General features: G+C 39.3%; 1 protein-coding gene across 1 annotated transcript in view; it reads left to right on the top strand.

The window, feature by feature from the left end:
- Positions 1 to 27,432, top strand: part of LOC149084281 (dolichyl-diphosphooligosaccharide--protein glycosyltransferase subunit 4) — an 89,650-nt gene that overhangs the window by 34,564 nt on the left and 27,654 nt on the right. The window contains exon 2 of the mRNA XM_089234655.1: positions 16,568 to 16,703. Coding sequence (XP_089090781.1) covers positions 16,579 to 16,692 — 114 coding nt within the window. The 5' untranslated portion in view covers positions 16,568 to 16,578 and the 3' untranslated portion in view covers positions 16,693 to 16,703. The remainder of the gene's footprint in view (positions 1 to 16,567; positions 16,704 to 27,432) is intronic.

Here is a 27,432-nt window from a genome sequence, read left to right as displayed (position 1 = left end):
GGTCCAATTTCACAGACAATCTGAGTCATTTTAATGACGAGAGAGGCGGTTTCATCAAGCTATGAAAGTAATGGAACAGAAGTATCAAGGCAAGCTCGAGCCTCGCGTATGATGGCTGATTACTCTACCGAAGCCTCCTATGAAAGACATTCAAAACCCATAACAGAAAATCATGCAAGTGCTTCTCCTTGAATTAATTTAATATCATTTTGTGTTCATTTTAGTGGACAAAATGCAACATTATAGAGCATATCATTACTGCATTGATCTATTCTGATATCCTAAATATATTCCCTTATTTTCATTCCATATATTATACGATATATAAATGTATACATGATTGTTTTACTTTTATTCTGAACATAAATGTACCACAAATTTCATATGACGTGCATTGCCTGCATATTGAAATCTGATAATTGAGTGGAGTGTTTTTAAAGATGTGCATTTATTGATTTACAAATACGCATTATTTTATTATCAAGGACGGGCTTAAACATTTTGTGGCCCTCGAAAACGGAGTTTCCTAATCCCTGAGTAACCATGAACACCCAGGAGCACGCCAGGTTTACATAGGCAGAATGAACATCAAACTACTATTTCATGGTCACAGAGAAAAAACATTATTCGACAATAAATTTAAACGATATTGCCTGCTGCTTCCAGACATTTAAAGGTTGGAGAGCTGTCAGGGAAATTGAACCGATTACCTACCCAGGACCTCAACTTCATACCTTTCGGCCGGGCAAGTATGCATTATGTATGCCTTGTGTAATTTTTTAAATTTTAAAAGAAGAATTTAGCAACCCATCATCCGGAGCACTAGATCCACCTCCATCCTTTACTTGATTTGGAGGAAGGGGTTCTGTGAAAACCCTAGGCAAGAGGAATAGGGTTCGATGTCTGAATTTTAAAGGTTTTAGACAAAATTTTAAGCTACAGCGAAACCTCGATAAAACGACTCTGCAGACCAAGAAAAAATGTCGTTGTAGATTATGTACGGATTATATATCGTTATGTCGAGAGGTAACAGTTTAACATTAGAGTATAGGCATTTTCAAACAAGGCTTGAAAAAATATCGTTGTAGAGTAATTTACCGTTATATTGAGTATCGTTGTAGTGAGGTTTAAATGCATTCGCTTTGTTGAAAACGAAGTTTTTAAATTAAAATGCAATCAAAGTATTTTCTTTCATCACGTTTTTGCGGCCCCTAACATTTAACGCCCCGGTTGCGGCCAACCTTCACACTTGCTCAAGTCCGGCCCTAAGTATCAATCATCAGTATTGACTTATCTTGCAATTTATGTATTGATTACTTTTCATGATTAAATTGATTCATTCCATTGATTCAAGCTTTCTAGTGACGTAAACTCCGCTCGCAGATTTAAATGCGATTTGTGTGCTGCTTATGCAGTACTACTGAAATTTAGTTTTCACTTTATGTTAAAAATTACAGCGTTTGAAAAAAAAATAATGCCAGATTCACACACAGAATCAGCACTCAAAATTACCCTGAAATCACTAAAAAGTTTTTTTCAATAAAAGTAGTGTTGAGCAGTCTACGTGTCAAAGCACTCGAAATTTCTGCCTGAAAAGCAATCTGGCTATAATGCGTCCCAAACGGAATTCATGGTTCTGTAAGTCTAGAGCCGCCCTTAGAGGTGTGCGGTTGCATCGGGCCCCGCACTCACGGTAACTTATTGGAGGCTTCCATCAATTCTTAAATTATTTCTTGCATTAATTCCGAATTTTCATCAATTCTAGAATTTTTTCTTCCGTTCATTCTAAAAAAATCAATTCTGTTATTATGGTTTATAAACGGTGTGATAAGTTTCACTTGATTCCAAATTGGAAAAACTTAATTCCTTCACGATGAATTCACGTGAATTCAATCTAAAACCTTCGATATCTAACACACAAGACATGACGATTCAAAAAGGAAAATACTTTACTTACAGGTAATGCTAGCTGTGGAGTGTAGAGACTGAGAGTATTCAAACAGGCGAAACGTTGAGTAAAATGAAGTGGTTGCAGTGCAACAGCGGCGCGTTTAAATAAATATGTGACGAGTTACACCAAGTTGGCGTTTACCGCTTGCATGAAATTGTTTCTCAAAAATCAAAGTCTACGTTGTTGGGAGCGGTGCATTGGCTAGGGTGATAAGAGGATTGAGGGAGCGGATGTGAGGCGCGTGAGGGGGCGGATGTGAGGTGCGTGAGGGGGCGGATGTGAGGTGTGTGAGGGAGCGGATGTTAGGCGCGTGAGGGGCCGGATGTGAGGTGCGTGAGGGGGCGGATGTGAGGTGTGTGAGGGAGCCGGATGTGAGGCGCGTGCCTCCGCGCCTCCCCCTGTGTTTGAACTGTCCTTTTTATACTACTGTCGTGTTACAATGTCAACTCACGGATTTTTTGGGGATCGGCTTATACACGGGTTTTCAATTTATTGCGGTTTTGGTGGTCCTGAAGTAGGGGGGTCGGCTTATATACGAGTCGGCTTATACACGAGTATATACGTTATTCTATTTTTACTGTATTCTATTATGTTTATTTTGCTTTTTCGTTATTTTCATAAATTAAAAATTAATCAAATTAAATTCAAAGATATTTATACTTCAGAGAATTTTTGAATAATTATCTCCCAATGGGAAAACGGGGGGGGGGGAGAAGTAGAAAATTATTCATGTTCGCAAGGGGGCCACAGGAATGAGAAATGGTTGAAAGGGGGCCATGGACAAAAAAAAGTTGAGAACCACTGCATTAACACACATAATATTCAAACAATATAAACATAACTAGTTATATATATACAGTATATATTAACTAATTATTATTATTTTTTAAATGTGATCACGTATTCTCAAGAGATATTTATATATCTGTTCAGGGAATTTGTTAGTGTGTTATCCATGCACGACCCGGGATTTGAACCCAGCCTGCACAGTCAGAAGCTAGCTGACTGCCAGGTGTCTAGTATAATATAATTAGTTATATTAAACATAATATAACTAATAAATATAAGCGACTAAAATAAATGTGTACATAACTGGAGGGGGAAGAGAGGAATTAGGATACCTTTGATGAAAATCCAAAATTTGCATTGTTTTGATTATTTTTTTGGTTAGGAAAAATTTATTCCGTACAATCACACTTGCAGCTCGATTAAATATGGAGTTGAGTTACTTAAATCAGTTTAAAAATTATTTTTAACTCTAAATAAATTTTCAGAATTAAAAATTTTGTTTAGGGGGATGGTATTTGGGCACTTTCTCTTACTAGCAGAAAAAGTTTAGTTTAGTAGTATAACTAGGTCTAGTTTTTTTTACGTTCATTGCTAGGTATTCCATTGGTACAGAAAAGAGCTGCAAATAAACCCATCGACACTGAGGAATTGGCATGTGAAACAAATTTAAAACGAATATAATTAAGTTACACACATTATATAAGGTATTTATTAATAAACCAGTCCATAATTTCTCGGATTGATTTTTCATTTCAGAAAAACCTTAGCTTCAATAATAAATTTAAAGCAAATAATTCTGATGATCTGATTCATATAAATCCTTTTTGAGCATTTCCCAGCTGGAATTATTTTCTTCCCCCCCCCCCCCCCCACTACTGTGGGCTACCACCATTTAACGTCCAAATATTTCACATTGGAATATGGGAGATGTTAGATTTATATTGGCCTTGAATTCCTAAAAAATAATCTTTTGCGCATTAATCTTGTATTTGGCGCCCTCCCGGAGCAGCACCCCGTGTGAGTCACGTATACGAAGAGCCGCTTCTGCATCGTGGCAACAGAATTTGTTTAAAGTGATAGCCAACTGAAAGTTGGAAAACTTCAGAAAATCGTATTTAGTCTGCGCATTAGCGGTCTTGCGGGTCCGAAACCCGGATTTTCGTGACGTGAAACTCACGACCGTATAGTGGCTTGATGACTGGATGTTTATGATCGAGTTTTTACTGACTTCGTTTTCTTTTTCTCCAACGATCTCGGAAAATTGTATTACGATTTGAAAGGGCGATTCTTCAAAAAATCGCATTTGCAATCTCGTGAAAACGAAGCGAAATTTACGCGGTAAATACGCTGTCTCTGACGTGGGTAGGTAGCCGCGAATGTACCGTAATTTCCGATATATAACCCGCAGGAGGAAAACCCTCAGAAATTGGGAAATTCGGTATAATAGCTGCTCTCATTCCGGGACGCAACTTGATGAGACTGACAACACGTCAGTCTCATTCGTTCTTAGGCCGAACACATACTGGGGAGTCAAACAAAGAGAGCGATTTCAAAAGAGAAAATACATCGAGATCGGCATCGATGTCCCCTAACATACTGACGATGCGGAGGTCCAACAGCTGATTCTTCAACGGACTATTCATGACCGACCTACTATGAAGATAGTTTAAATGAATGTCCGGGCCTAAAATATGCCATTAATTGCCCCAACGAATCGTCTGCAGTCACCAACGTAGTCGCTCCTCTCACCCAGCCAGCTACACCGACACCACAGGTTTATATGAACCAAAGAAGTTCCCTCTCTGGAAAAAGAATTACAAGATCGGCTTCAAAACTTCTACAGAAATGCTCTCATCATGTTCCAGCTTTATCGCCCGCCACTAATTCGCCAACCTTGTCTCCTACGAAAGCCCTCCCTTCCTCCTTACTTAGCCCTGAAATCTATTCCTCGGATAATGACAATAGTGAACAGATCTTCACCTTCCATATTTTCGAACGCAACCGAAAATACTTGAACATCATACACATGGCTGCTGACATAAAAGAACTTCTTAACTCTTTTACTGGTGTTAGAGGAACCCCATCATTCGAATACAACATACCTCTTAAATCCAGGAAAAGAGCCAACAAACTTCTAGACATAATCCTTAATTGGATTGAAGGACTTGTCCAACAGACAGATTCACATACGCAAACCAGCGGCATAGGACAATATGTGGGTAAACCTCAACGGGAAAATCGCACACGATCGACTTCTTCTTCTGATGAATCGTCATCTATCCTTCCTGCTACTACTACTGCCAATAATTCTACATCTTCAGCGGCTTTATCTCTCAGCTCTTCTACAACATCTTTTGCTACGCAACAACAGACTCACTTATAGAAGAGACAAAGCCGCTACTTCAAGATTGTCCTTCATCCCCTAAATCAACGGAGGAAGGCCATGGTTCTTCCTCGCTTGACAGCCCTCCGTCCGACATGTCTGCCTACGAAACAGTTGCTGAGGTGATGCTGGACTCTGACTTCTTCACAGTCACCAGGCGAAAAGCCAAAAAGAAGGAAATATCTTCCCGCAGAAATATTTTCCCAGAAAATATCTTCACGGAAATATCTTCCTCCCTTGACAGTCCTCTGTCCGACATGTCTGCCTACGAAACAGTTGATGAAGCGACGCTGGACTCTGACTCCGACTTCATCACAGTTACCAGGCGAAAAGCCAAAAAGAAGAAGGAAATATCTTCCCGCAGAGTTTGATTCGTTCTATCTCCTATACATGCCCTTCCTACGGGTCCAAAGCAAGCTCTTGATCATCCCAACCGCAATCTCCAATCTTCATCTCGACATACACATCGACATACTCTACAGGAGGACCCTGGCGGGAGGAACACCGCCAGTGGAGCCCTGCCCCATCGATGGGACCCTGTAAGTATGAAGAGAATCACTTGGAGCCCACGGGTTGGAACGAGGATTCTTGAGGGCACAGCCAACGAGAAAGTACCCAACATCAACGAAAGACTCAGGGTAATGGCTGGCATCTCCGATGTCACACAACACGGAAGAACATACGCCGGGGTCATATCCAACGGGGAGAAAATAAATACAATACTGGTATACCCAAAGTACCCGGAAGATCTTGGTCTTTTGGCACCCGTCATCACTCGGCACCTGAGGAGCAAGGGGAATAGGTGAATCACAGGCCGGGATCCGGTCGATACAGAAAGGAATTGCAGTGGATTTCAGAAACATAAAAAACTCACAATCATTCAAGGTGGAATTGTCCACAGACAGAAACCTCTGCGAAGTCATGACGGCACGGCCTCCCACGACCAAGAGGACAGCAATTCTTCTGAGAGACATTCCAGTCGCTACACGCAAGGAAAATATAGTGACGGCTCTCCGATGTTGGAACTGAACTTGGGTTTTGCCGCTCAAACAAGACAGTCACGCGGTACACTTGTTCTTGTAGGTTCTGTTTATTTATATTTAATTGTTTAATAAATGTTTAATATCTTTGAATCATAGAAGGAAGTGTTGTCGTCAACCGCCTTATTCCTTCTACGACAGTACTTATATAGGTGCACTGCCCATCGATTCTTTCCTTTTTAAAAAATAACCGTGATATTATATACACTTAAACCTCCAATTCTTTTTCTCACCTCGATTATTTTTCGTGCATATTTTATAGTTATTTTTTTAAATAGGTATCTAAAAATATTTTTTCAGTAATGTATATCTAATGTGTTTTGGCGCCCCTTCTCATTTGGCACCCGGTGCAATTGCACCGGTCCCACTGCCCTAAGACCGCCCCTGTATATGACCAATGTACTTCTTTGATCTTGCAAGAAATCTCGCTCTAAATTTTGGACCTTTCTCAACTTATCACACTTACAGTCTTCAAAATCGCATTTGCATGATGCAATTTCGAACAATTTCCATGCTTCACACTGAAAAGCTTTCAAGTTTGATTTGAAAGTTTGAGAATCTTTCCTTGCTTTCATATTTTTCTGAAGATTCTTGTATTTACAGTAAAAGTTTTTAAAAATTTTACGTATCCGTTGGTAAGAAAGTGTAGGAATTGAAGCAGTTTACCAAATATTTTGTATATTTGGCACGATAATTTCAAAAACGTCTGCAATAGATGGATCTTTTCTTGATTGTTGTTTTCATATTGCATTGAGTCAGCAAATAACAAAGCATAACATCGCCATAGATGAGCAAGACTCAAGAATCCAACTCTTTATGATTTCCTAAAATGTCACAACGATAAAAGCTTCTGGTAGTCATTTTGATTTCTATACACCCTTTCAATTAAGGGGTAACATTGCAAACGAATACTGAAAAAAAGGGAATAACATCGGGGTCATTGAACGAATCGAGTGTTCAGGGGAATAGGAAAGCCTCCTCCTCTTTGTCATGTTACCAAATTCCACACGTGCATAAAACTTTAGGGGCGATGAGAAACCTCAAGAAGTTTGAATTTTGGGAAAAAAAATAGGAATGGCATTTCTTCACATAAAGGCATATTTTAAATTCTATTACAATGGTAATTTTGAAAAAAAAAAAATTTTGTTCCACCCTAATGTATACGCCTTCAATAACAAACAAAAAATAAAAAACAAATAAACAAATATTTACATTTAATTGTAATATAAGTTACATACACGTGCATGTGTATATACATGAGTGTTACGCTGTTGGAGGCGCTTTGTCGTTCGGTAGGCTCGCTCACAAGTAGAATATAGCGATTGTTAATTATTAACATGTTTTATTTACAATTTATACAACCATTATAACTTTAATAGCAGGAGCGTGTGGCAGACGTACAGAGAAGCCGAATGCAAAACAAACAATAAATATAGTCGGCTTTGACTGCATAAAAATACACATGTTGCCACACTGACATAAATAATAATAATAAAAAGAATGATAATAAACAGTTGAAAAAGGGTCGCTACATGACCCCCTCCCAGTCGAGAGGATCATAGGCTCTCGACGAATTATAAGTTGAAACGCATTTTCTTCTATTTCTTTTTGGCCTGAGGGTACAGTCTTCGGTGGGATCGAAATTATGTACTTTGGCTTCATTAAGAAGGCAGGTTTCAGTCTGTCCACACTTATAGTAGTGACACGGTCCGGGAACTGCAATGTGAAATGTCTATCACCTCTGCTGATGACTGCGTAAAGGCCATCATAAGGCGGCCGCAAAGTGGGCTTAACTGCATCACATCGTACAAAAACGTGAGAACAGTCATCTAGAGCTGGATGCCAGAAGATTTTGTGCGAGCCATGTGTGGTTGTAGGAATTGGACAAATTTGCGACATAGTGTTGCGGAGTGTTTCCACAAATTCATCGGGCGGAACATCGTTGGAGAGCTGGAAAAACTCCCCAGGTAAGCGAAGTGGCGTCCCATAGACGAGTTCTGCTGATGAAGCTCCGATGTCCTCCTTTGCACACGAGCGGATACCTAGAAGAACGCTAGGAAGCATGTTGGTCCAGTGGTCAGTTTCGAGGCAGCGTAACGCTGTCTTCAGGTCACGATGAAAACGTTCAACACAAGCATTTGCGGCCGGATGATATGGTGTGGTACGAATTCTTTTAATACCGAGAATTGTAGCAAGGGCTCGAAACAAGGAACTTTCAAACTGTCGACCTTGATCACTGGTGATGGTTTCAGGAATACCAAAACGGCTGATCCAACCTGAAAAGAAACACCTTGCAACAGTTTCTGCTGTCATGTCCTCCATGGGAATAACTTCCGGCCATCGAGTGAAACGATCCACTATTGTTAGGCAGTACCGGAATCCACGGGAGGGTAGGAGTGGTTCCACAATGTCTATGTGCACATGTCCAAAACGTTTATCACACAACGGGAATTTTCCAAGTGGCGCTTTGGTGTGTTTGCTTATTTCAGATTTTTGGCATGCGAGACAAGACTTGCACCAATCTGCGCAGTCTTTCTTCATATCTTTCCAAACGAAACGACTGCAGAGCAAGTTTTCAGTAGCTCGTTCACCAGGATGATTCAAGTTGTGAACAGTGCTGAATGCTTGAAGTCTGAATGGTTCAGGAATGTAAGGTCTAACCTTTCCAGTTGAAACGTCGCATAAAATTTCAATTTCGCTGTTGATCAGCATAGGTTTGAACTCTAAGCTAGTAGAAGTGCGAAGTTGTTTCAACTCTTCATCTTCCCGTTGAGCTTTGGCAATTTCTTTATAATCGAGAGGAGAAGGAAATTCGATCGAACTGATACAGGAAAAAGCGTCAGCAACAACATTTTCAACACCAGATATATGATGAATATCGGTGGAGTATTGCGATATAAAGTCCAGATACCTTATCTGCCTGGCTGAGTTGTTCTTACTGATGTCATTGAAGGCATAGGACAATGGTTTATGGTCACTAAAAATTATAAAGTGCCGTCCTTCTAATAGGTATAAAAAATGCTTTATAGCAGCGTATATGGCTAATAGTTCTCTGTCGAAAGCACTGTAGTTCTGCTCAGATTTTGACAATTTACGAGAGAAAAATGTGATGGGTTGCCAGTCATTTCCAACTTGTTGTTATAGGGCACCTCCAATCGCATAGTCTGATCCATTGACCATCAGTGCCAACGCAGAATTTTGCTGTGGATATGACAAAAGGGTTATATTAGCCAAATCAGTCTTGCAATTTTCAAAGGCGATTTTGGATTCTTCAGTCCATTGGATGAGACGTTTATCGTGCCTTTTGCTATCTTTAAGATACGCGTTGAGCAAAATTTGTTTTTTTGCGGCATTTGGGATGAAGCGTATATAAAAATTAAGCATTCCGAGAAATCGGCGCAGCTCTTGAATGGTCTGCGGTTGTGGATAGTTCAGGATAGCTTCAACTTTCTTTTCCAATGGTTTGATACCGTGCTCACTCACAGTATGTCCTAAAAATGCTACTTCAGATTTTCCGAAAATGCACTTATCAATATTCAAGACAATTCCGAATTCGGAGAATTTCTCGAAAATGCATCTTAAGTGAACGAGATGTTCCTCTGGAGACGTCGAAGCAATGAGTACATCATCCAAGTAAGGAAAACAAAAGTCAAATTCCTGAAGTACAGAGTTCATGAATCTTTGTAGTGTTTGACCGGCATTGCACAAACCGAAAGGCATGTAAAGAAACTCGTACAGTCCGAATGGAGTGATGACTGCCGTCTTCTCAATGTGTGCTGGCTGTACAGGAATCTGGTAGTAGGCTTTAACCAAGTCAAGGGTACTAAATATCATTTTTCCAGCGAGAAAATTAGCAAAGTCATGCACGTGCGGAATTGGGTAGCGGTCGGGTTTCGTTCTGGCATTTAACATGTAATAATCCCCGCAACAACGCCATCCTCCATCTGCTTTCGCAACCATATGCAAAGGGCTGGCCCAATTGCTTTTGGACCAACCTTGACTTTCCATGTAAGCAAATTCGCGTTTAGCGATAGTAAGTTTGTCTTGCGCCAAACGTCTGGCCTTGGCAAACACAGGTGGGCCTATCGTCTCGATAAAATGAGTAACGTTATGTTTGATGGACTTTGTCAAGAAATTTACCTTAGTCAGTTCGGGAAATTTGGATAACAGCTTATGATAATCAGTAGTATCATGCATAGCAAATGCCACACCAGTGGAGGGTACTTCTGCCCTGGATCCGGATATGGACAATTTTGAATCTTGTGAAACTAATCGACATTTGTTCATGTCAACCAAAAAGCTGTATCGACTAAGAAAATCAGCGCCTAGGATTGGCTTATTGATTGAGGCCACAACAAATTTCCAAACGAAATTCTTATGCACACCAAAGTCCAAGTTCAGTATCTTACTACCAAATGTAGGAATTTGAGTGCCATTAGCAGCAGTTAACTGAAAGGAATTGGTTTTAGTGGACAATTCAGATTTTGCAGCGGGTAACAAAGATACTGATGCTCCAGTATCAACAAGGAAGTGCAATCCGTTTTTACGATCATACACAAATAGGCGACTTGCAATATTAGCATTTTTGCTGTGCGCCCCCAACGAATGCTCTACTCGTTTTTTGAGTGCTTGTAAGAGCAGGGCGCTGTGCACTTGTGCGCTTTTTCTCTGAATTTCCTGTGGTACCAGCCTATTTGAGATGTTTGTCCCGCTGAGAGAGATTGGCGAGACCTAGATCGCGAACGATAACGAAAACGCTGCCCATGAGGTCTAGTTTCTAATCTAGACAGGCGAGTGCAGATCTCATCTAATCTGGTATCGATTGGACACAGCTGGACTGAACTGACTTCCATGGGCTTGGTAACGTTCAATGTGCCACATAGCTGGTCAAGGGTGTCCACCATACCCTTTGTGTCATTGGTGACAGACCTCACCTTATGGTTGTAAAACTAAGCCAGATTTCTGGATTGTGATGGTACGCCAGTGGGACCATAGCTGAGCGGTCCCTGAGGTCTAAACATGTGATTATCTCCTATGTAACAAAACTAAGTAATGGAGAAGGATTTCATCCCAATCTATTACAGTGGGAACTCTGTGATATAGGCGCCAAAATTAACATCCCGCGGCGTCTGTTGCAGCGTCTAACAAGGATGCCTACTACCACCAGGGTTATTCAATGTTTTTTTAGAATTAATTTTTGATGCATACGATGCTGGTATCCGAATAGGGGGCCGGGTAGTGAAAATGATAAAGTTTGCAGATAACCTTGCTCTATTGACAGGATGCCCGGCAACATCGACGAGATTTTTTTCGAGGATTAACCACAAAATCCAGAAGTATGGGATGAAAATAAATATAAGCAAAATTAAAACTATGCCAATGTGGAAAAAAATCAAAGGTCAACAACTACAGCAAGTAACATCATTTAAATTCTTGGGAAGTTTGATCATGGAAGATGGCTACTGCAGAAATGACATAAGATCTAGAATCGCCCGTGCTAAACAAGAATTGTTAACGAATGAAAACTCAAAGATTAAACTATGAAAATGCCTGATTAAGGCATATGTGTGGTCCACTGCACTATATGGATCGGAGACATGGACCATAAACAAGAGAGATACAAAGCACTGAAGATGTGGTGATGGAGGCAAATGGAACACATAAGCTGGACATTGAAAAGATCAAATTCACAAATGCTAACACAGGTAGCATGCCCCAGGTCCTTGATCACCTGCTTATATCCTTCCTAAACTAATTCCTTGAGACAAAGTGGTGGGCCATGTTCTGGGTAGGAGGAAGAGGAGGCATCTCCTGTGAATCAAATGAATAATTGATTTATAAAAACACATGTTCTATCCAAAGGTTAATTTACTTTCATTGTCTAGTAGTAAGAAAAGCTTGCAAAGAAGCCCATTAACACTGAGAATTTAACATGGAATGTAGCACATACAACAAATATAAACCAAATATACAGTTGATCCCGCTTATAACCTTCCCATTTAGAACGTTTTTCGACTTAGTACAACTGATTTTCATGGTCCCAACTTTAAGTAATGCTTATTAAGATTTCCTGTTTGAAGTGTTTTCCTGCTTACAATGTTTTTTTATGAAACTTTTGAAAAACGTTATAAGCAGGATCTACTGTAATTAAAAGTTACAGGCACACATTTATATATTTACTAATAAATCAATCTATAAATTCTTGTTAAAACCTATCTTCTGATTGATTTTTCATTTCTTTAAAAAAAATCTTAGCTCTTTCGATATCTTCTGATTTAAATTTAAAGCAAATGAGATTCTCTCTTCCTCTCTCTGACACTTATCTTCCGATTCCTTATTCATAGGAGCAAGGATTTCATATAAATCCTTGAGAAGCAATTTCCTGATTGAATTATTTTATTTTTCCTCCCCGATAGTCCACCACTCTGATCTGTCGCTATTTACCTGCCACATATTCTCACACCTGAATATTGGAGCTATGTCAGATTTGTGTTTGTGTGTATGGCCAGAAGCTCCGCATATATATATATATTGTTTCGATTTTATAGTGACCGTCTTAGAAATATGCGCACATGGCTATCTTATTAGAATTAGTGTTGTTGTAACGCACTAAGTACGCAATCGTATTCACACTCTCTGAAGCATGGGTCGGATACCAAATTTACCTGGCAATCTACTGCTTTATGACTTTTCCCCTTCAAAGTTTCAAAAGTTAATCGTTAAAACAAATTCAATTTGAAATTATCGATCTTGGGAGCTCGTGAGACATTAGTTGGCGTTTTTGGTTTGTTAAACAAGTAATTTCTGAAACGAACCTGAATGCAAGTATTTTTTGTTATATTACCTTATTTTCGGTCATGTTATTTCCGGTGTGAACGGTTCCATGGGAGAAAATGGAGCTTGTCACCAAGGAAGATAATGAATGGATAAAAAAAAGAAGACATCTGATATTTTATTTAGATAATTTCCTATACAAAACATCATCCCGGCATTATATTCGCTGAGTAAACAAAATATTTGGACTCAAGTCACAGAGGCCCCAATTCTTGCCTTGCTCAGGACCTCTTCGTGTCCAAGTCGGACTCCGCCTAGTTGCCATTTATTTTTAAAATCGCCAGAGTTACTGCGATATTATATAGGTCCATATTTTAAGAAAATGTAATTTTACATTATTTCACAAGCGAAGGTCTCTTACTACTTTCTTGATTAAAACTGGCAAGCATCGGGGGGGGGGGGGGTGGGGATTGCAATTCACTCTCTCTCTCTCTTTGTTTTCTTCTACATATAATTCTGAATGACATAATTATTCTAAATATTTACCATTGTTTTATGAACATATCTGAAATCTCATTAAGATTGCGATGAATTTCAACCCTTTCAGCTCAAATATATTAAAAGGAAAAAAATTTGGATGAAACCACGTTAATTAAACGTAAAAATACAATAAAAAAATACTTTCAGAAAGATATGATTGATATAATTATATCATTGAGTAATACTATTAATATAGAGCGCAAAAAACCAATTATGTCCACTAAAAATACCCGGAAATTTATTGGTGTTTATTTCTGTGTATTATTTCTGTGTAACGAATAACGTTGGTTTTTTGCATTCTACATTGCTAAAAAGGTAATTCCATCGTACTATTAATATACTATGATGCTTAAGAATAAGTTGATTTCGAATTGAGTAGAATCACTCTTGAAAGGTCGTGTAAAAATGCATCGTTTTCTTTTAAAGAAAAACACTACATAAGTCACCGTAAAAAAAATTTCAAGTTAAAAAATAAATTTCAATAAATTTTCTGCTAAACCGACACCATCGTGAGAAGACATTTCTATGATCCGATGCTGAAGGAGCGTGTATCGCCCCATCCGTATATTTTTTGCAATATTCGAAGGAGAAACGATGATTGTTTTCGGAGATAGTATCAAAATTTCTCTTTTATCCTTATTGTCATAATCAGTACGGTTATGGATAGCGCTCTTGCTAAGCATTAATATATAGCATAGGCACCGAAACCTAAGAGTTGAGGCCCTTTGAGCCCCTTTTCCCCAATAAAATTTTTAAGGGGGGGGGCTGAGGCCCCATCCCCCTCCGCCCGCAATAAATTTCTAAAAATAAAATGCAATGCACGTTCTCTCTGTCCTGCGTACACGTTTGAGTCTCGTGTATACAGGACGACAAGCAACTTTATGCCTTCCCCCCTCCAATATTTTTGTCATGTCGGTGCCTCTGATAGATAGTACTGCCCAAGTGCCTTACTCAAGTCATGAAAATCGGTCAACATAAGAGGATTTAGTAACATCAAAATTTTGATGAAAAAAAATACATTATTGTACTTACGGTGTGGATTCAACACAAACATCATCTTCCGCGTTACATTCATTTCTTTTTGGACACCATCTAAATTACAAATACAAACACGAAGGCCCCAAAAGGCAAATCGCCCAAAGAGGTGGCTGAAGCTGATATGCATGTTTGAACCTTGAAATGGAGGTCCATCCGTTGTGTAACAAACACTTTAGATATGTGACTATTTTTGCACGAAAATTCAAGACTGCTCGTCTGTAATTCATATTTTGGTATTTCCACACATGTTATTTTTGGGTTTAAGTAATTCACAAACTTGAACGAATACATTACAAAAATTTTTCTATTATGGCAGTTCCTCAAAGTGAGCGTCGGGGTTCCTAGTTGTGTCGTGACGAGCTGTTGACCATTGATGTTTGCGTCTGTTTCTAAGCGGGTCTTTCAAAAAAAAAAAAACCAGCATACACAAAAAGACCATAGCCGTAGGTGAATGAACAGTGATGTTAAAATCATGCCCCCACCCGCATCCTGCCTCACGGTCCCGAGGCTAGGCTCTTTTCGGGCCACAATCTGTATTGAATTTATGAGGTGAAAAAAGAAATGACGAGAATCGTCTTGGGGCCCTGAAACCAGCTGCACTTTTTTGGTGGACGATAGCTCCAATAATGAATAGTCATTAGCAAAACCAGTCATTCCCAGATGGTGTTGAAATCTGCAACAGAAGCTTTTATCGATCAATTACAGTTACAATACAACTGGAATGTACAGTGCATATTCAAGGAGGGGAAAACACTAGCTCTGCTTCCTTCTGAACAGATGAAACAAGTACAACTACTGTGTGCACAAATATTCTTGATTTTTTTGGAAAAGGGTTTCAGTTTTCGATAACCTATTTTTTCCTCTCGTCCTCCCATCGCCCTCTTATGCCCATTCGTAGCCCCCCAATCGCGTCTGTAGCTGGTATCGCCCCCTTGAATAGTCCCATTGCCCACTTTGGGAAACACTGGTTTAAACCATCGAAAACTGCCATACATCAAAAACCTGCTAGCCTTGTTGCCATCACTCCTTAAAAAGTGCCTTAATTTTTATACTTTTTTTTAACTCCTTAATTTTTATTTAGGAAATTTTGTATGAACCCTGTATAGTCATAGCCTTTCGCTAACATGTCAGACCTTGCTTCAGTTGAAGCTTTTCCTCATTTGCTGACATCCACAATGATGCGATCGCAAATCAGCTCTTTTCTAAGAGCTTGTTGATACTTGCATTTTTCAACTAGCACATGGAGAATAGAGAGATGAACTTCTCCAGTGGTTCTCCAGAGTGTTGAGAACAGTTGTTGATCTTGGTTGATGTATGATATTTCTCTTCTGCACGAAATGTCAGTCATGCAGCTATAACTAGATCATACTTTTCTAGGTCCATAGTTGGAAGTGAAATGAGGTGAAAATGCCCTTCGCTTGATCACCTAACAGGTAGAGAAGCCTGTTGGCCTGGTCTTTCTTGCCCTTTTTTGTTAGCCGTGACTCGTAGCAAAAGTTTTCAAGGTGTTTCTTCCATTTTGGCCGTTTGGATAGTGTTGCAGATGAAAACGGTTCAGGACTCGCCACTTGGAATGTCAATGAAATATCCAATGAGAATAATTTATAAACCCTTGATTTACATACATGCCTAAACTAGAGCGTTCTAATATGCTTTCTCTCTCTCGCTCAACAGTCAACAACCCTTATCGTAGCTCCTTGGCCTTACAACCGAATCCAGTTCTTATTCATCACTTCGACGCATTTTCACCATGCCTAAATTTCACTACCCTGAGCAAAATGTCATAGGCGTACTGTAAATATGCTTATAATTTAGTTCCATGTGTATACAAATATTAAATAGTCCATTTATATAATGGTTTCTTGAAGAGAAATATATGTTCAAATTGGGATTTTTTTTATTTGCATTGATCTGTTGTTATCTTAACCTAAATAGTTTTTGCCAATAATCTTTGAAATATTTATTTTTATTACAACCTTGTAGAAAAAAGCTGTAGAGAGATTTTACATTAGAAATTATTACGGTTATTTGATAAATTTTATTTTTATTTAGCATTCATCAACATGATCACTGATATACAGTTAGCAATATTTGCTAATGTTTTGGGAGTTACACTTTTTCTTCTTGTTGTTCTTTATCATTATGTGGCTGTTTGCAACCCAAAGAGGATGGATTAAATACTTAAAAAGTAAGTTGTTCATCATTTTAACTATTTCATATCTTTGTTTCTAATTTTGAAAATAAGCTCAAAATTGTGTTATATACAAAATCTTTTCAGATCCTTTATGGACAGAGGAGGAGGTTGTGTTTTCTTGCTTTAGATATTTCTCAAAGAGCTCGGCTTCCTCCTTCAGCCCCACAGTTTGTTAGTAGGCTACTGGGTATTAAAGGATTACTGCAAATGATACCTGTATAGTTATGTGAGCTGGCTTTGAGACATAACTATATTATTCGAACAGTAGATTAAACAATAAAACAATTATTTATTTACAAATATAAACAAAGGTAAAATAATACAGGATTCCGACAAGAGCAGGGACATACACAAAGATGCGACCGGAAAATATATAAACAACAAAAGCTCTCTGGCCAGACGACCTTGACATTGGATTTTTGTGGTGTTGCCACAAAGACGAAAATCAATTTTTGTAAATACTGGGAAGGCACTACATTACTCCCCCTCTAGTGAACAGAAGAGAGCGATACGTAACGAGAAGGTGGTTTGATGGGTCTTCCAGAATGAGTCTGTCGTTGCGGTTCTGATTCATAAGTCTCTCCCAAAGTCTTTACTGTCGTGTTAAAATGAACCTTTTTCTTCGTATGAAGAGCAATGAGCGGCCGAGATGACGATCGGAAGCAATGATCGATGCGGAACCATATGACGGACGGATGAACGATGACAGGAACCGGGACGACAACGATGACAGGAACCGGGACGACAACGATTGACTAGAGATGTGGCATGATGGGTCCGGAACCAGCCGGCGATGTATAAGCACCAGTGAGACGAACTATTTCATTCTTCAGATGACTCACCCAAAGGCGACCACCTTCACCTAAAGTGATGTATTTTGAGTTGAAAGGCGAGAACAAATACGAGTTAACGAGAAGTGGCTCCGGGTATTTATGCCTATAAAAGGAAATACGGAACGATCCAACTCCTGGGACCGACCATCTCAGAAAAATACACATCAGAGCACAGCCAATAGGAAAATACAACATCTAATTTACATAAATAAATGGCAATAGATTTTTTATAGGAACTTTTACAAAAATAAGAATGGCAACAGTAATGAAACAGGCAAACAATAATGGCAACAAGAATGGCATGGTGATGTGATCAAGATCGCATATTTTACCGGACTATGAGCAATGAAAATATCACAGACTAACTGAATCAACCGTGCACGGTTATAAAAGGTAAGATAACATAACAAATTCTATTAAAGATTATACAATTGCAACTGTATAAACATGTTTCAAAAATAAGAGATAGAGGCAGGTTTGGCAAATTCCCCAAAGGTTCCCAACTATTGTTACAGACTGGAGACTTGGCTGGCATCACACATCGTCATTAATGATGCCTGGGTCGTTTCCCTGATTAGATGAGCTGACATATGCACAGGGCTTTGTACATCTCCGGGCGTCATCTCCGTAGCGCCTATGGTACCAGCAAATGTTCTTTCCACAATGGGTCACATCTCTGCTACTGCTCCATTGAAATCGCGATCGACTGGTTGAGCGTTGTTGACATCTAGCTCGTTTTAGTTCTTGCATCTCATTAGTTAATTTTTCAATTTGAGACGAAAGAGAGGGGAGGCATATTTCATGTGATGACTGAGACGCATCAGTTTCTGGTTTCGCGATAGCCATAATATTCGGATTTGCGTAATCAGAAGTTTCGAGAATTTTATCGGCCATGTCGGCTAATTTTGACCGACAGCTCACCGACAAGATTGCTTGCGCATGCTGTGGCAAGAGCTTCAGCCATAGAGATTTGAGAATGTTGTCGCTTACCTTGTTTGCTGCAAGGTTTCTCATCTCCCTGAGCAATTGTGATGGTCGACGATCGCCCAAATCTAAACCAGAGAGTGATTTCTTGATTTGGGTGCTCTCTGATTCGGACATTCTTGATATGAGAGCCTCTTTCAGCGCAGCACATGGACGATCATTAGGCGGAGACATGACGATGTCACTGACCACGTTGAGCAGTCGTTGGTCCATGCCGCCGACCACGATGTTGTACTTAGTTTCTTCACTGGTCACTCTTGCCGTTTTGAACTTGGCCTCCAAGTGCACGAACCACAATGCTGGCGTCTCACACCAGAAAGGGTGTGGCTTGATTGCCTGTATGTTTGCAGGCCTTGCGTAGTGGATTCATCAGTAGAATCGGTTGACATATCGGGGAAAACAGGGGTCACCAATATATAGTTATGTGAGCTGGCTTTGAGACATAACTATATTATTTGAACAGTAGATTAAACAATAAAACAATTATTTATTTACAAATATAAACGAAGGTAAAATAATACGGGATTCGGACGAGAGTAGGGACATACACAAAGACGCGACCGGAAAATATATGAACAACAAAAGCTCTCTGGCCAGACGGCCTTGACATTGGATTTTTGTACGGCATTTTTTTGTAAATGCTGGGAAGACACTACACTTGTGTTTATATGAGGCCATGAAAAATTTATATTTATACAAAAATTGCCACGTTTTCAAGACAAATAAATTCAATTTATCGAATGGTCGACACATTTCGGCTCTTCAATGGAGAGCCGTCACCAGGACCTCATGGTCAGAATTCACATGAATGAGCCGTGGAGGGGTGATGTTTACGTGTGGTCATCCGAAGAGTTCGCCTTTGTATTTGCTGCGTCCGAGTGGTCTTTGGATGCAAATTGGGGAGCCATCTGTTGCAAAGTGCTGAAAGTTTTTTCACGACTGAGGTTAATAAAGCCTGTCCAAGCTGACGAAATGGGTGGCGTGTTTCTTCCATCATTAACGAGGAAATTCTGACATGTTCTGATGAAGTATCCCTCGAGAAAATTCAATTCAGAATTGTGTGTTGCTTTTTTAAGAAGAGAAGGGATGGACGGATAATTCGGCTATTGCCCAACACTGTTGGCCACATTCACATTATTTTGATTTTGATAAAGAGTCTGTTTTTTAAAAAAGCAACACACAATTCTGTATTTCTTCATACTATATTCTTCTTCTTTATAACTTCTTCTATATTCTTCACAATTCTGCTTTTTTAAAAACAGAAGAGAAGGGATGGACGGATAATTCGGCTATTGCCCAACACTGTTGGCAACATTCACATTATTTTGATTTTGATAAAAAGTCTGTTTGTTTTTTAAAAAAGCAACACACAATTCTGAATTGAATTTTCTCGAGGGATACTTCATCAGAACATGCCAGAATTTCCTCGTTAATGATGGAAGAAACACGCCACCCATTTCGTCAGCTTGGACAGGCTTTATTAACCTCAGTCGTGAAAAAACTTTCAGCACTTTGCAACAGATGGCTCCCCAATTCGCATCCAAAGACCACTCGGACGCAGCAAATACAAAGGCGAACTCTTCGGACGACCAGACATAAACATCACCCCTCCACGGCTCATTCATGTGAATTTTGACCACGAGGTCCTGATGACGGCTCTCCATTGAAGAGCCGAAATGGGTCGACCATTCGACCAATTGAATTTATTTGTCTTGAAAACGTGGCAATTTTTGTATAAATTAAAACCAGGCAAAGTTTCTCATTTTTGTGATAAAAATTTATATGTGCTGCCTGACAGAAAATACAACACCATGAAAAAATGAGTAAAACATGATGAAAATTGGCAGACAGATGGAGAATGTATACATAGAAATAAGTGATTTTAATTTCAAACAAAAATGTAATACAGGGATCGAATTTAAAGGTTAGTCAATAGGAAGTATTGAAGTATCACACTTCTTGTGATACAAGAGGTGGTCCTACTTCGTGGGCCACCTGGCACCCGTTTCATGTAATATGGCAATATTACATGAAACAAGCGCAGCTCGACGAAGTGAATGCGTTGGGGCCGCACATACGCTCAGGACACTCATTCCGGTGTGTGCCGATTTGTTGGGGGTTACGTGAAGGAATGCGTACGAGGTGCATGTACGGTTAAGTCATAGAATAGTCTTGGATGTCGGATTTTCCACCATGGCCCACGTCTCCTGAGACGAACCAGCTTATATCCCCTAGGGGGACAGAGCGGGGGCCATGGTTGGTCTGGAGGTTAAGTAATAGGGATACAAGCAGCAACCTTTCAAGGTACAGATGAAGTAAACCTGCCGATGTTGTTCTGAGGGATTGACGACTATATGCTTTCAACCACACTCACAATTCATCCTCCAATTTGTGGCTGAGGCAGATCAAACGATGGCTAATCACGTTCTATACGCACTTGATGGGTGAGAGATCTTGAGACATTATACTGGCCAACTAAGCATCTGGCTACCTTGCAGCACTTGTCTGCTAATGATTGCCATGCACTTCACTCGCATACAGTTATGCTATCATAGTGCCTCTGATATGAACCAGCAGGGGACCAGCTATCCATGGCGATGACACTCTTAAACCATGCTGCTGCATTCAGGGCCGGATTAAAGTGTTTGAGGGCTCTAAGCACTTGAATGGTTTTGGTGCCCCCGGTCCCTAAAAGTATATTTTACTCGATGTTGAATCTGTAAATGAAAAAAAGAGTACATGACATTTTATATTTCAGAAGTAACTATTCTAAGACAGAATTGTGATTTGAATATTTTTAAGCACGGACATTAAAAATCTCTTCTCCCCTTTTTTTCTGCTTTCAAAGTCTTTGATAATATCTGTTGGATTTTTTTTGTAACATTTTTGGAAGTTTTCTTTCATATTTCCCAAAGAAGGCCGACCGTAGGTTTTAGACTTTTTTAAAAATCTTCTTGAAACATATTTAAATGATAAAAAGGTATTTTCTCCCATTGACTGCTTATTTGGGATTTCACAAAGTGGCTTCAAAAGCAACCACTAGCATGGCTTGTATTACTCACAGGCATTGGTGTATTTACGGGGGCTTAGTGAGCTATTGCCCACAGCGGCAAGTTCAGAGGGCGGCAAATTTTAGGAATGAGTGGCTAAGAAAATAAGTGCATCATGTGAGAATGGCGGCAAAATTTTATAACCATGAACCCGGCTCTGTCTAGAGAGTGAGAGATTGGGTCAGGGATTGACCTATAGCGGTGGTTCTCGACCCTTTTTGACTCATAGAAATTATAGAATGTCAATGTCCTCTAAGCTAGGATTTTCCGCAATAGTGGGTATTATTTCTGCAAGTTTGTGTAAGCAGCCCAATCAATTTGTTTGATCATAATTTTTGTTCTAGGGACAAGAAAGTCATTATTAGAAAATAGAGGGTTATGTGGTGAATTTAATCTCTTTTGAATGTGTGTGCATTTGTATATCACAGAGGAAATTCATAGCTAGTCCAAAGTCAATTACATCCGGTGTTCCTCTATTTTGTGGTGGGAAATACGTTGGTTTAGGTCAGTGGTCGGCAAACTCATTAGTCAACAGAGCCAAATGTCAACAGTACAACGATTGGAATTTATTTTGAGAGCCAAAATTTTCAAACTTAAACTATATAGATGTTATGTTATTACAAACTTTGTGTTCATGTGTATATATTGTTTATAATTTTTTGATTGTGTTTTTAATTGGGTTGCTGTATTTTTGAAACATATGACATCCATTTTTGTTATGGGCATCTTTTTCTCAGCGACCTCGTTGGACATTTTGCCTGTTGGTGCGTTGTATTTGTGTTAACTTAATTAAGGTACTCCTAAGCTGGCCTTTGCTAAAAACGTCCTCGATCTGATTGAGGTACGTTCGTTGAGGTTGACCCCTTCCAACTCTCCCATCCGCACTTGTCTTGTATACTTGTTTCGCCTATCTCCTTTCGTCCATCCTCTCTATATATCCAAACCATCTCAACATACTTTTCTCAATCCTCGACACTACATCTTCTTTCACTCCACAATGCTCCCTAAAATTAACTTACAGATATCTGGGGGTGAACAATCCCGTTGTCCTTAGAATCAGTTTTTTCCTGAAACTGATAACTTCCTTCAGAAGTTATCGATTTGGCTGCTTTTGCTTCAAAAAATGCTTGATTATAGCTGCAGAATTTCTTCAATGTAATTTATAGGCCCATAATTAATTTCAAAACATCCTAAACTATAGCAGTTGACTATTTTAAGATAATACAAAGACATATATTAATTTTCATTTTCGTTTTTGAGAAGATACAATTAAAAAGTTGAAATCAATGTTATTGTATGAATATCTTAACTCAAAAGTAGGTCCGGCTAATTATTTTATATTTAATTTTCTGGGCTTCATATTTCTAAGCGACCTCAATATTTCAAAAATCGAGAATTCAGTTCAATTTTTAAAATTATTTATGAGGCGGAAAATCCTACTAAATTTCCACATTTACGGTGAATTCGGCAATTTTAACATTGATTTCTATGAGGGAACATCCTGTGCCTGTCCCTCCAAGTGATACAGATGATGATTATGACGTCTATTCCAAAAGCCTCATTATCGTGATGTAATTTCTAAGTCGGAAAGATAATTTTAATCGTTGATTTGACGAATAAAAAGTCAAGTTGGCTTCCTTGAAAATATTTGAAAACCGGGACATTTTTGCAAAAAAGTCGGGACCACAAAAAACAAAAAACCGGGACTGTCCCGAGAAATACGGGATGTATGGTCACCCTTCTTATTGCTATTCTATTTCGTAAAAAATTGTCAAATGTTGAAAAAATTGCTAATTCTGGTGAAAATTGATGGGAAAGAAATGCCGATGGGTACGTACGAAGGACTACAATAAATTGCAGTAAATAAACATGTATTTCGCGAAATAAATGTTATTTAAAAAAAAGTCTTGTTTTTGTTATTTAAAAAAAACACGTCACAAATATGTGACATCAACGTTTATGTTTACAATCATAATTAATCGTACCGTGATTTGTAAGAAATTAAAATTATCTTCACGTTTTCAGTCAAGATTGAGCGAGTTTAGTCGAAAATACGGGACATTTGGAAAAACAAAATTTGGGACAGTGAAAATAAAAGATGAGTAGAAAAAGTACTTAGCAAACGTTTTGTGATGACCACAAAATTCCGTATTCTCACTTTATTTTTGCTGTCCCGACTTTTTTGCAAGAATGTCGCGGCTTGTCGCGAATGTTCTACATTGTAGAATCTACAAAGCCTATTTAGATGCTTAGTTTATACTTTATTAAAATCCACTATTGAAATTATTTTTCAACTCATAAATTATATCGCTATAATTACAACTATGAATAAGAATATTCACCTCACATATGTCATGTTTTTTTTTACTTTTTTGATAAAGTGATCCTGTATGATCTGTCCAGGGAATTTGTTAATGTTAATAAACATCCATGCCCGAATCGGGGTTTGAACCAACACTTCCACAGTAAAAGGCTAGCTCCCAAACTACCCCACTGCAAAGACTGCAAATATTAAACGTTTATTTAATCGTTTGCCCCTTCAAACGTTTTATTTCATTATGTTAAATGTTTTACTTCGTGGAATCTATTTTTATCCACAGCAATTCAGAGTAATGATTCGTTTCCCGCCATTGGGGTTTTTAGTGATTTCTGCAAAAGTTGGCAACTTTGCTTACATTTAGCGTCATTTATGGCGATGTCCCGTATTTTACCCGTATTTGAAATCCAGAGTTCTGGTATTTTTCTCGAAGAAATTTGGTGCAATAAAACTTAGCGACACGGTTTTTACAATTGATGTAAAACGGGATCAACTGCCAAAAAATATTTTATCAACTCTAATGGACTTGAATGGCTTGAATCAGAAACTTCAAGTGTCCGAAACTTGATGACGAAAAATCTGACGATGAAGAAGACGACCATCGTATTGTTTCCATTTCCAATGACGAAGAAAAGCCAGACGGTCAACGATGCATGACGACTCGGACTCGCGAACTGACCTCAGCGTTACATCTGTTGATGTCAGAGACTGCTTCTGGTAAATGACGACAACGAGTCGATAGTTCCAAGACCTTGTTCTGCTGATTCCAAGTGCTTCACGATGAACTTTGCCATGAATCTGAAAGATGTCGAGGACTCGATACAGCCGTTTGATGGCACAAGCACCTATCCAGTCGAGAAATTTGTCGAGGTGCTGGAACACATGGCTCAGATTTTCAGCTGGCCGGAGTTGCATTTGTGTTTGCGAAAAAATGACTCAGAGGTATCGCAAAGTTGTTCATCCAAGGTGAGCAAGGTATCAACTCGTGGGCGATCTTGAATGATGCGCTCCTGGCTGAGTTTGGTTCAAAATTGAACAGTGCTTAAATACACAAGATGTCTGAAAGGAAACTGAAAAACGAGATAGCTCGTGAATATTTCTTGCATATGAAAGAAATTGCTAGCAGAGGCAATATCGAGTACGCTGCAATTATCGAGTATGTCCTAGACGGTATTCCAGATGACACACACAAAATCTTGCTATACGGTGTGACATCAGTGAGAGTTCAAGGCGAAGTTGGTGGTGTATGCTGACTTGAAAACTAGCAATAGTCGAGGGCACCGCCACCCAACACCTTCGACCGAGTGTCAACGTGAGGGAGGAAACAAGCCAAGAACTTCTTACAACCAGATGTGGTTAAAAAGGCTAGCATCAGATGTTACAACTGTGGACAGAGAAATCATCTCTCAAAAGACTAGAAATAAGTCGCGTGGCGTTAAATGCTTCCGGTGTAATAAGTTCGGCCACAAATGGCAGGTGGGATTGCTCACAAAAAGATGTGAATAAAACAGTCAGTGTCGCAGGTAAATGTAAAAGAATTAATTGTCGAAAAATCGTGAAGATCATGGATAAAGAAGTAGATGCATTACTTGATACGGGAAATGTCGTAACCATGATTAATCAACCTTTTCACGATGAATTAGGATCACCCAGCATGTGTTTTGATGGTGTAACATTGATAAGTATAGCCGGATTCTCCCCCGTAGTTTTTTTACTTCACTGAGAGAGGCATCAAAGTTTGGTTTACGCGATGATGCCGAGATTTCAGTAAACTATGATTGAATCGTGTGTTTACAAGACGACCAACCAATGCCAGTGAGTGAGAGAAAAAAAGCTCGCTTAACAGACGGCGATAAGACAAGTGGAATCATCAGCATCAACAAATTGTGCTCTGACAGCTGCGGTGAGTGAAAACGAAGCCTACGTGGGACATAGTGACAACAAGTACCGTAAAGAAAATTTAGAGGAGAGAAGTAAACATATTGACCTAGAAGACAAGAGTGTCATTGAACACCTGAAACAAGAACTATCTGAGATGACAAAAAGAAACCAAATGGAGCTGATGTTGAGATTGAATGAAAAGGAGATGGGAAACTGAAAGCTGAATTCGAACGAGAGAAACAGGCTCTGCTGACAGAGCAGAAGAATTTCCTACGAAAGGAGAAAGAGATGAAGGCATTGAAAGATTCGTTACATCATGCCATTGACAGAACTGTATCAAGGTGCATGGATGAAATGCAAATGAGAGGTGAAACTCTTGAGTGAGGCTTTGATACCTCAGGATGCGGGAATAAAGGAACATCAGAGGGCATGTAAGAAACAGATAAATGAAGTGATAGATCTAAACAGGAAGACGTTCAATTCAAGACGGAAGATTGCAGAGAAATGTGTTGCTAATTGGACCGTGATCAAGTGGCTTCGGTTTGACGACTTGAAGAGGCAGTCAGAGTGTCAAAACCTCGACAGACTGATGAAAATCAAGGTGAAAGACGCATACGACGAGATCGGTGATTATGACGTATCATCTAAGACCTTCAGCTGTGCTGAGTGCATGATGAAGTGGATGTTTCGGAAAAACAGATCCTCCGGGACGGAAGATTTGCAGGATGGCTGATGTGAGAAAGATGGCATCACATGCTGTATCGAGTTGGCAAGTTTGTGTGGGCGCGCATGTGCAAAGAATGGATGACGACGCGGTGGACGAAAGATGGTAGAAGGATAATGTCTGTAACTGTATGTAAATAATAATTATAGTTTATGATCAAATCGTACATTTATTTATTGATGAAATTTTGCAATTAACGATTCACCTCCCCCCCTTTTTGAAAGATTAAATACAGTATTTTAGATAAAACAATGACTGATAATGAATCTTGCCCAAAGAGGACGAGGCCCCAAGCGGATCGCTCCCGCCGGAAGCTACATCGGCTTGGTTGCCACGGAAAAATACAATGTCGACGCGTTTTTCTTTTGACGATTTTCAGACGGTGTATTGCTACTTCGCGCCCGTAGACAAGGCAAGTTGAACATCGATCTGGAGAGAACCAGTTTACCTCATGGTGTTGGCGTGTATGTGTAGCGATATTTTGCCGATTCTCGTAGAGCGTAGTCGTACATTCTTTCTGGTTACAGACTGTCTCATCTCATTGTGAGAATATTTTGTAAAATATAATGAGAAATGCGTTGCTAATTGGACAGAATAAAATTGTTTTGCCAGTAGTTGAAAGGCTTCCATCTAAAAATAGCTCAGTCCCATTTAGGTATTCTTGGAACTGAAGCACTTAGGGGAGCATGTTTTTCTACACTATGTGACTGAGGGGTGGAGCACAAACTAAAACTATATTCATATCGTGTGGCATGACAAGAGGGTTATCCTTCAGTTGGTTTAGATAGGTAATTTCATGATAGAAGGAAATTGCTTAACTGTTTACCGACCATAACGGCCTTAGACGGCTCTACAAGCAAACAGCTGAAAATGACTGAGATGGGGTGTGTGGGTATATAAGAGATTGAGAAAAAGCAGGGAGGGATTATTGACA

The sequence above is a fragment of the Pholcus phalangioides genome, unplaced genomic scaffold (genome assembly GCF_987345545.1).
Source record: "Pholcus phalangioides strain wild (caught in Gottingen) unplaced genomic scaffold, Ppha-v1.0 ptg000008l_1, whole genome shotgun sequence".
Lineage (NCBI taxonomy): Eukaryota > Metazoa > Arthropoda > Arachnida > Araneae > Pholcidae > Pholcus > Pholcus phalangioides.
The sequence above is the reverse complement of the archived record's forward strand: the minus strand, read 5'-3'. Positions and strand labels throughout refer to the sequence as shown.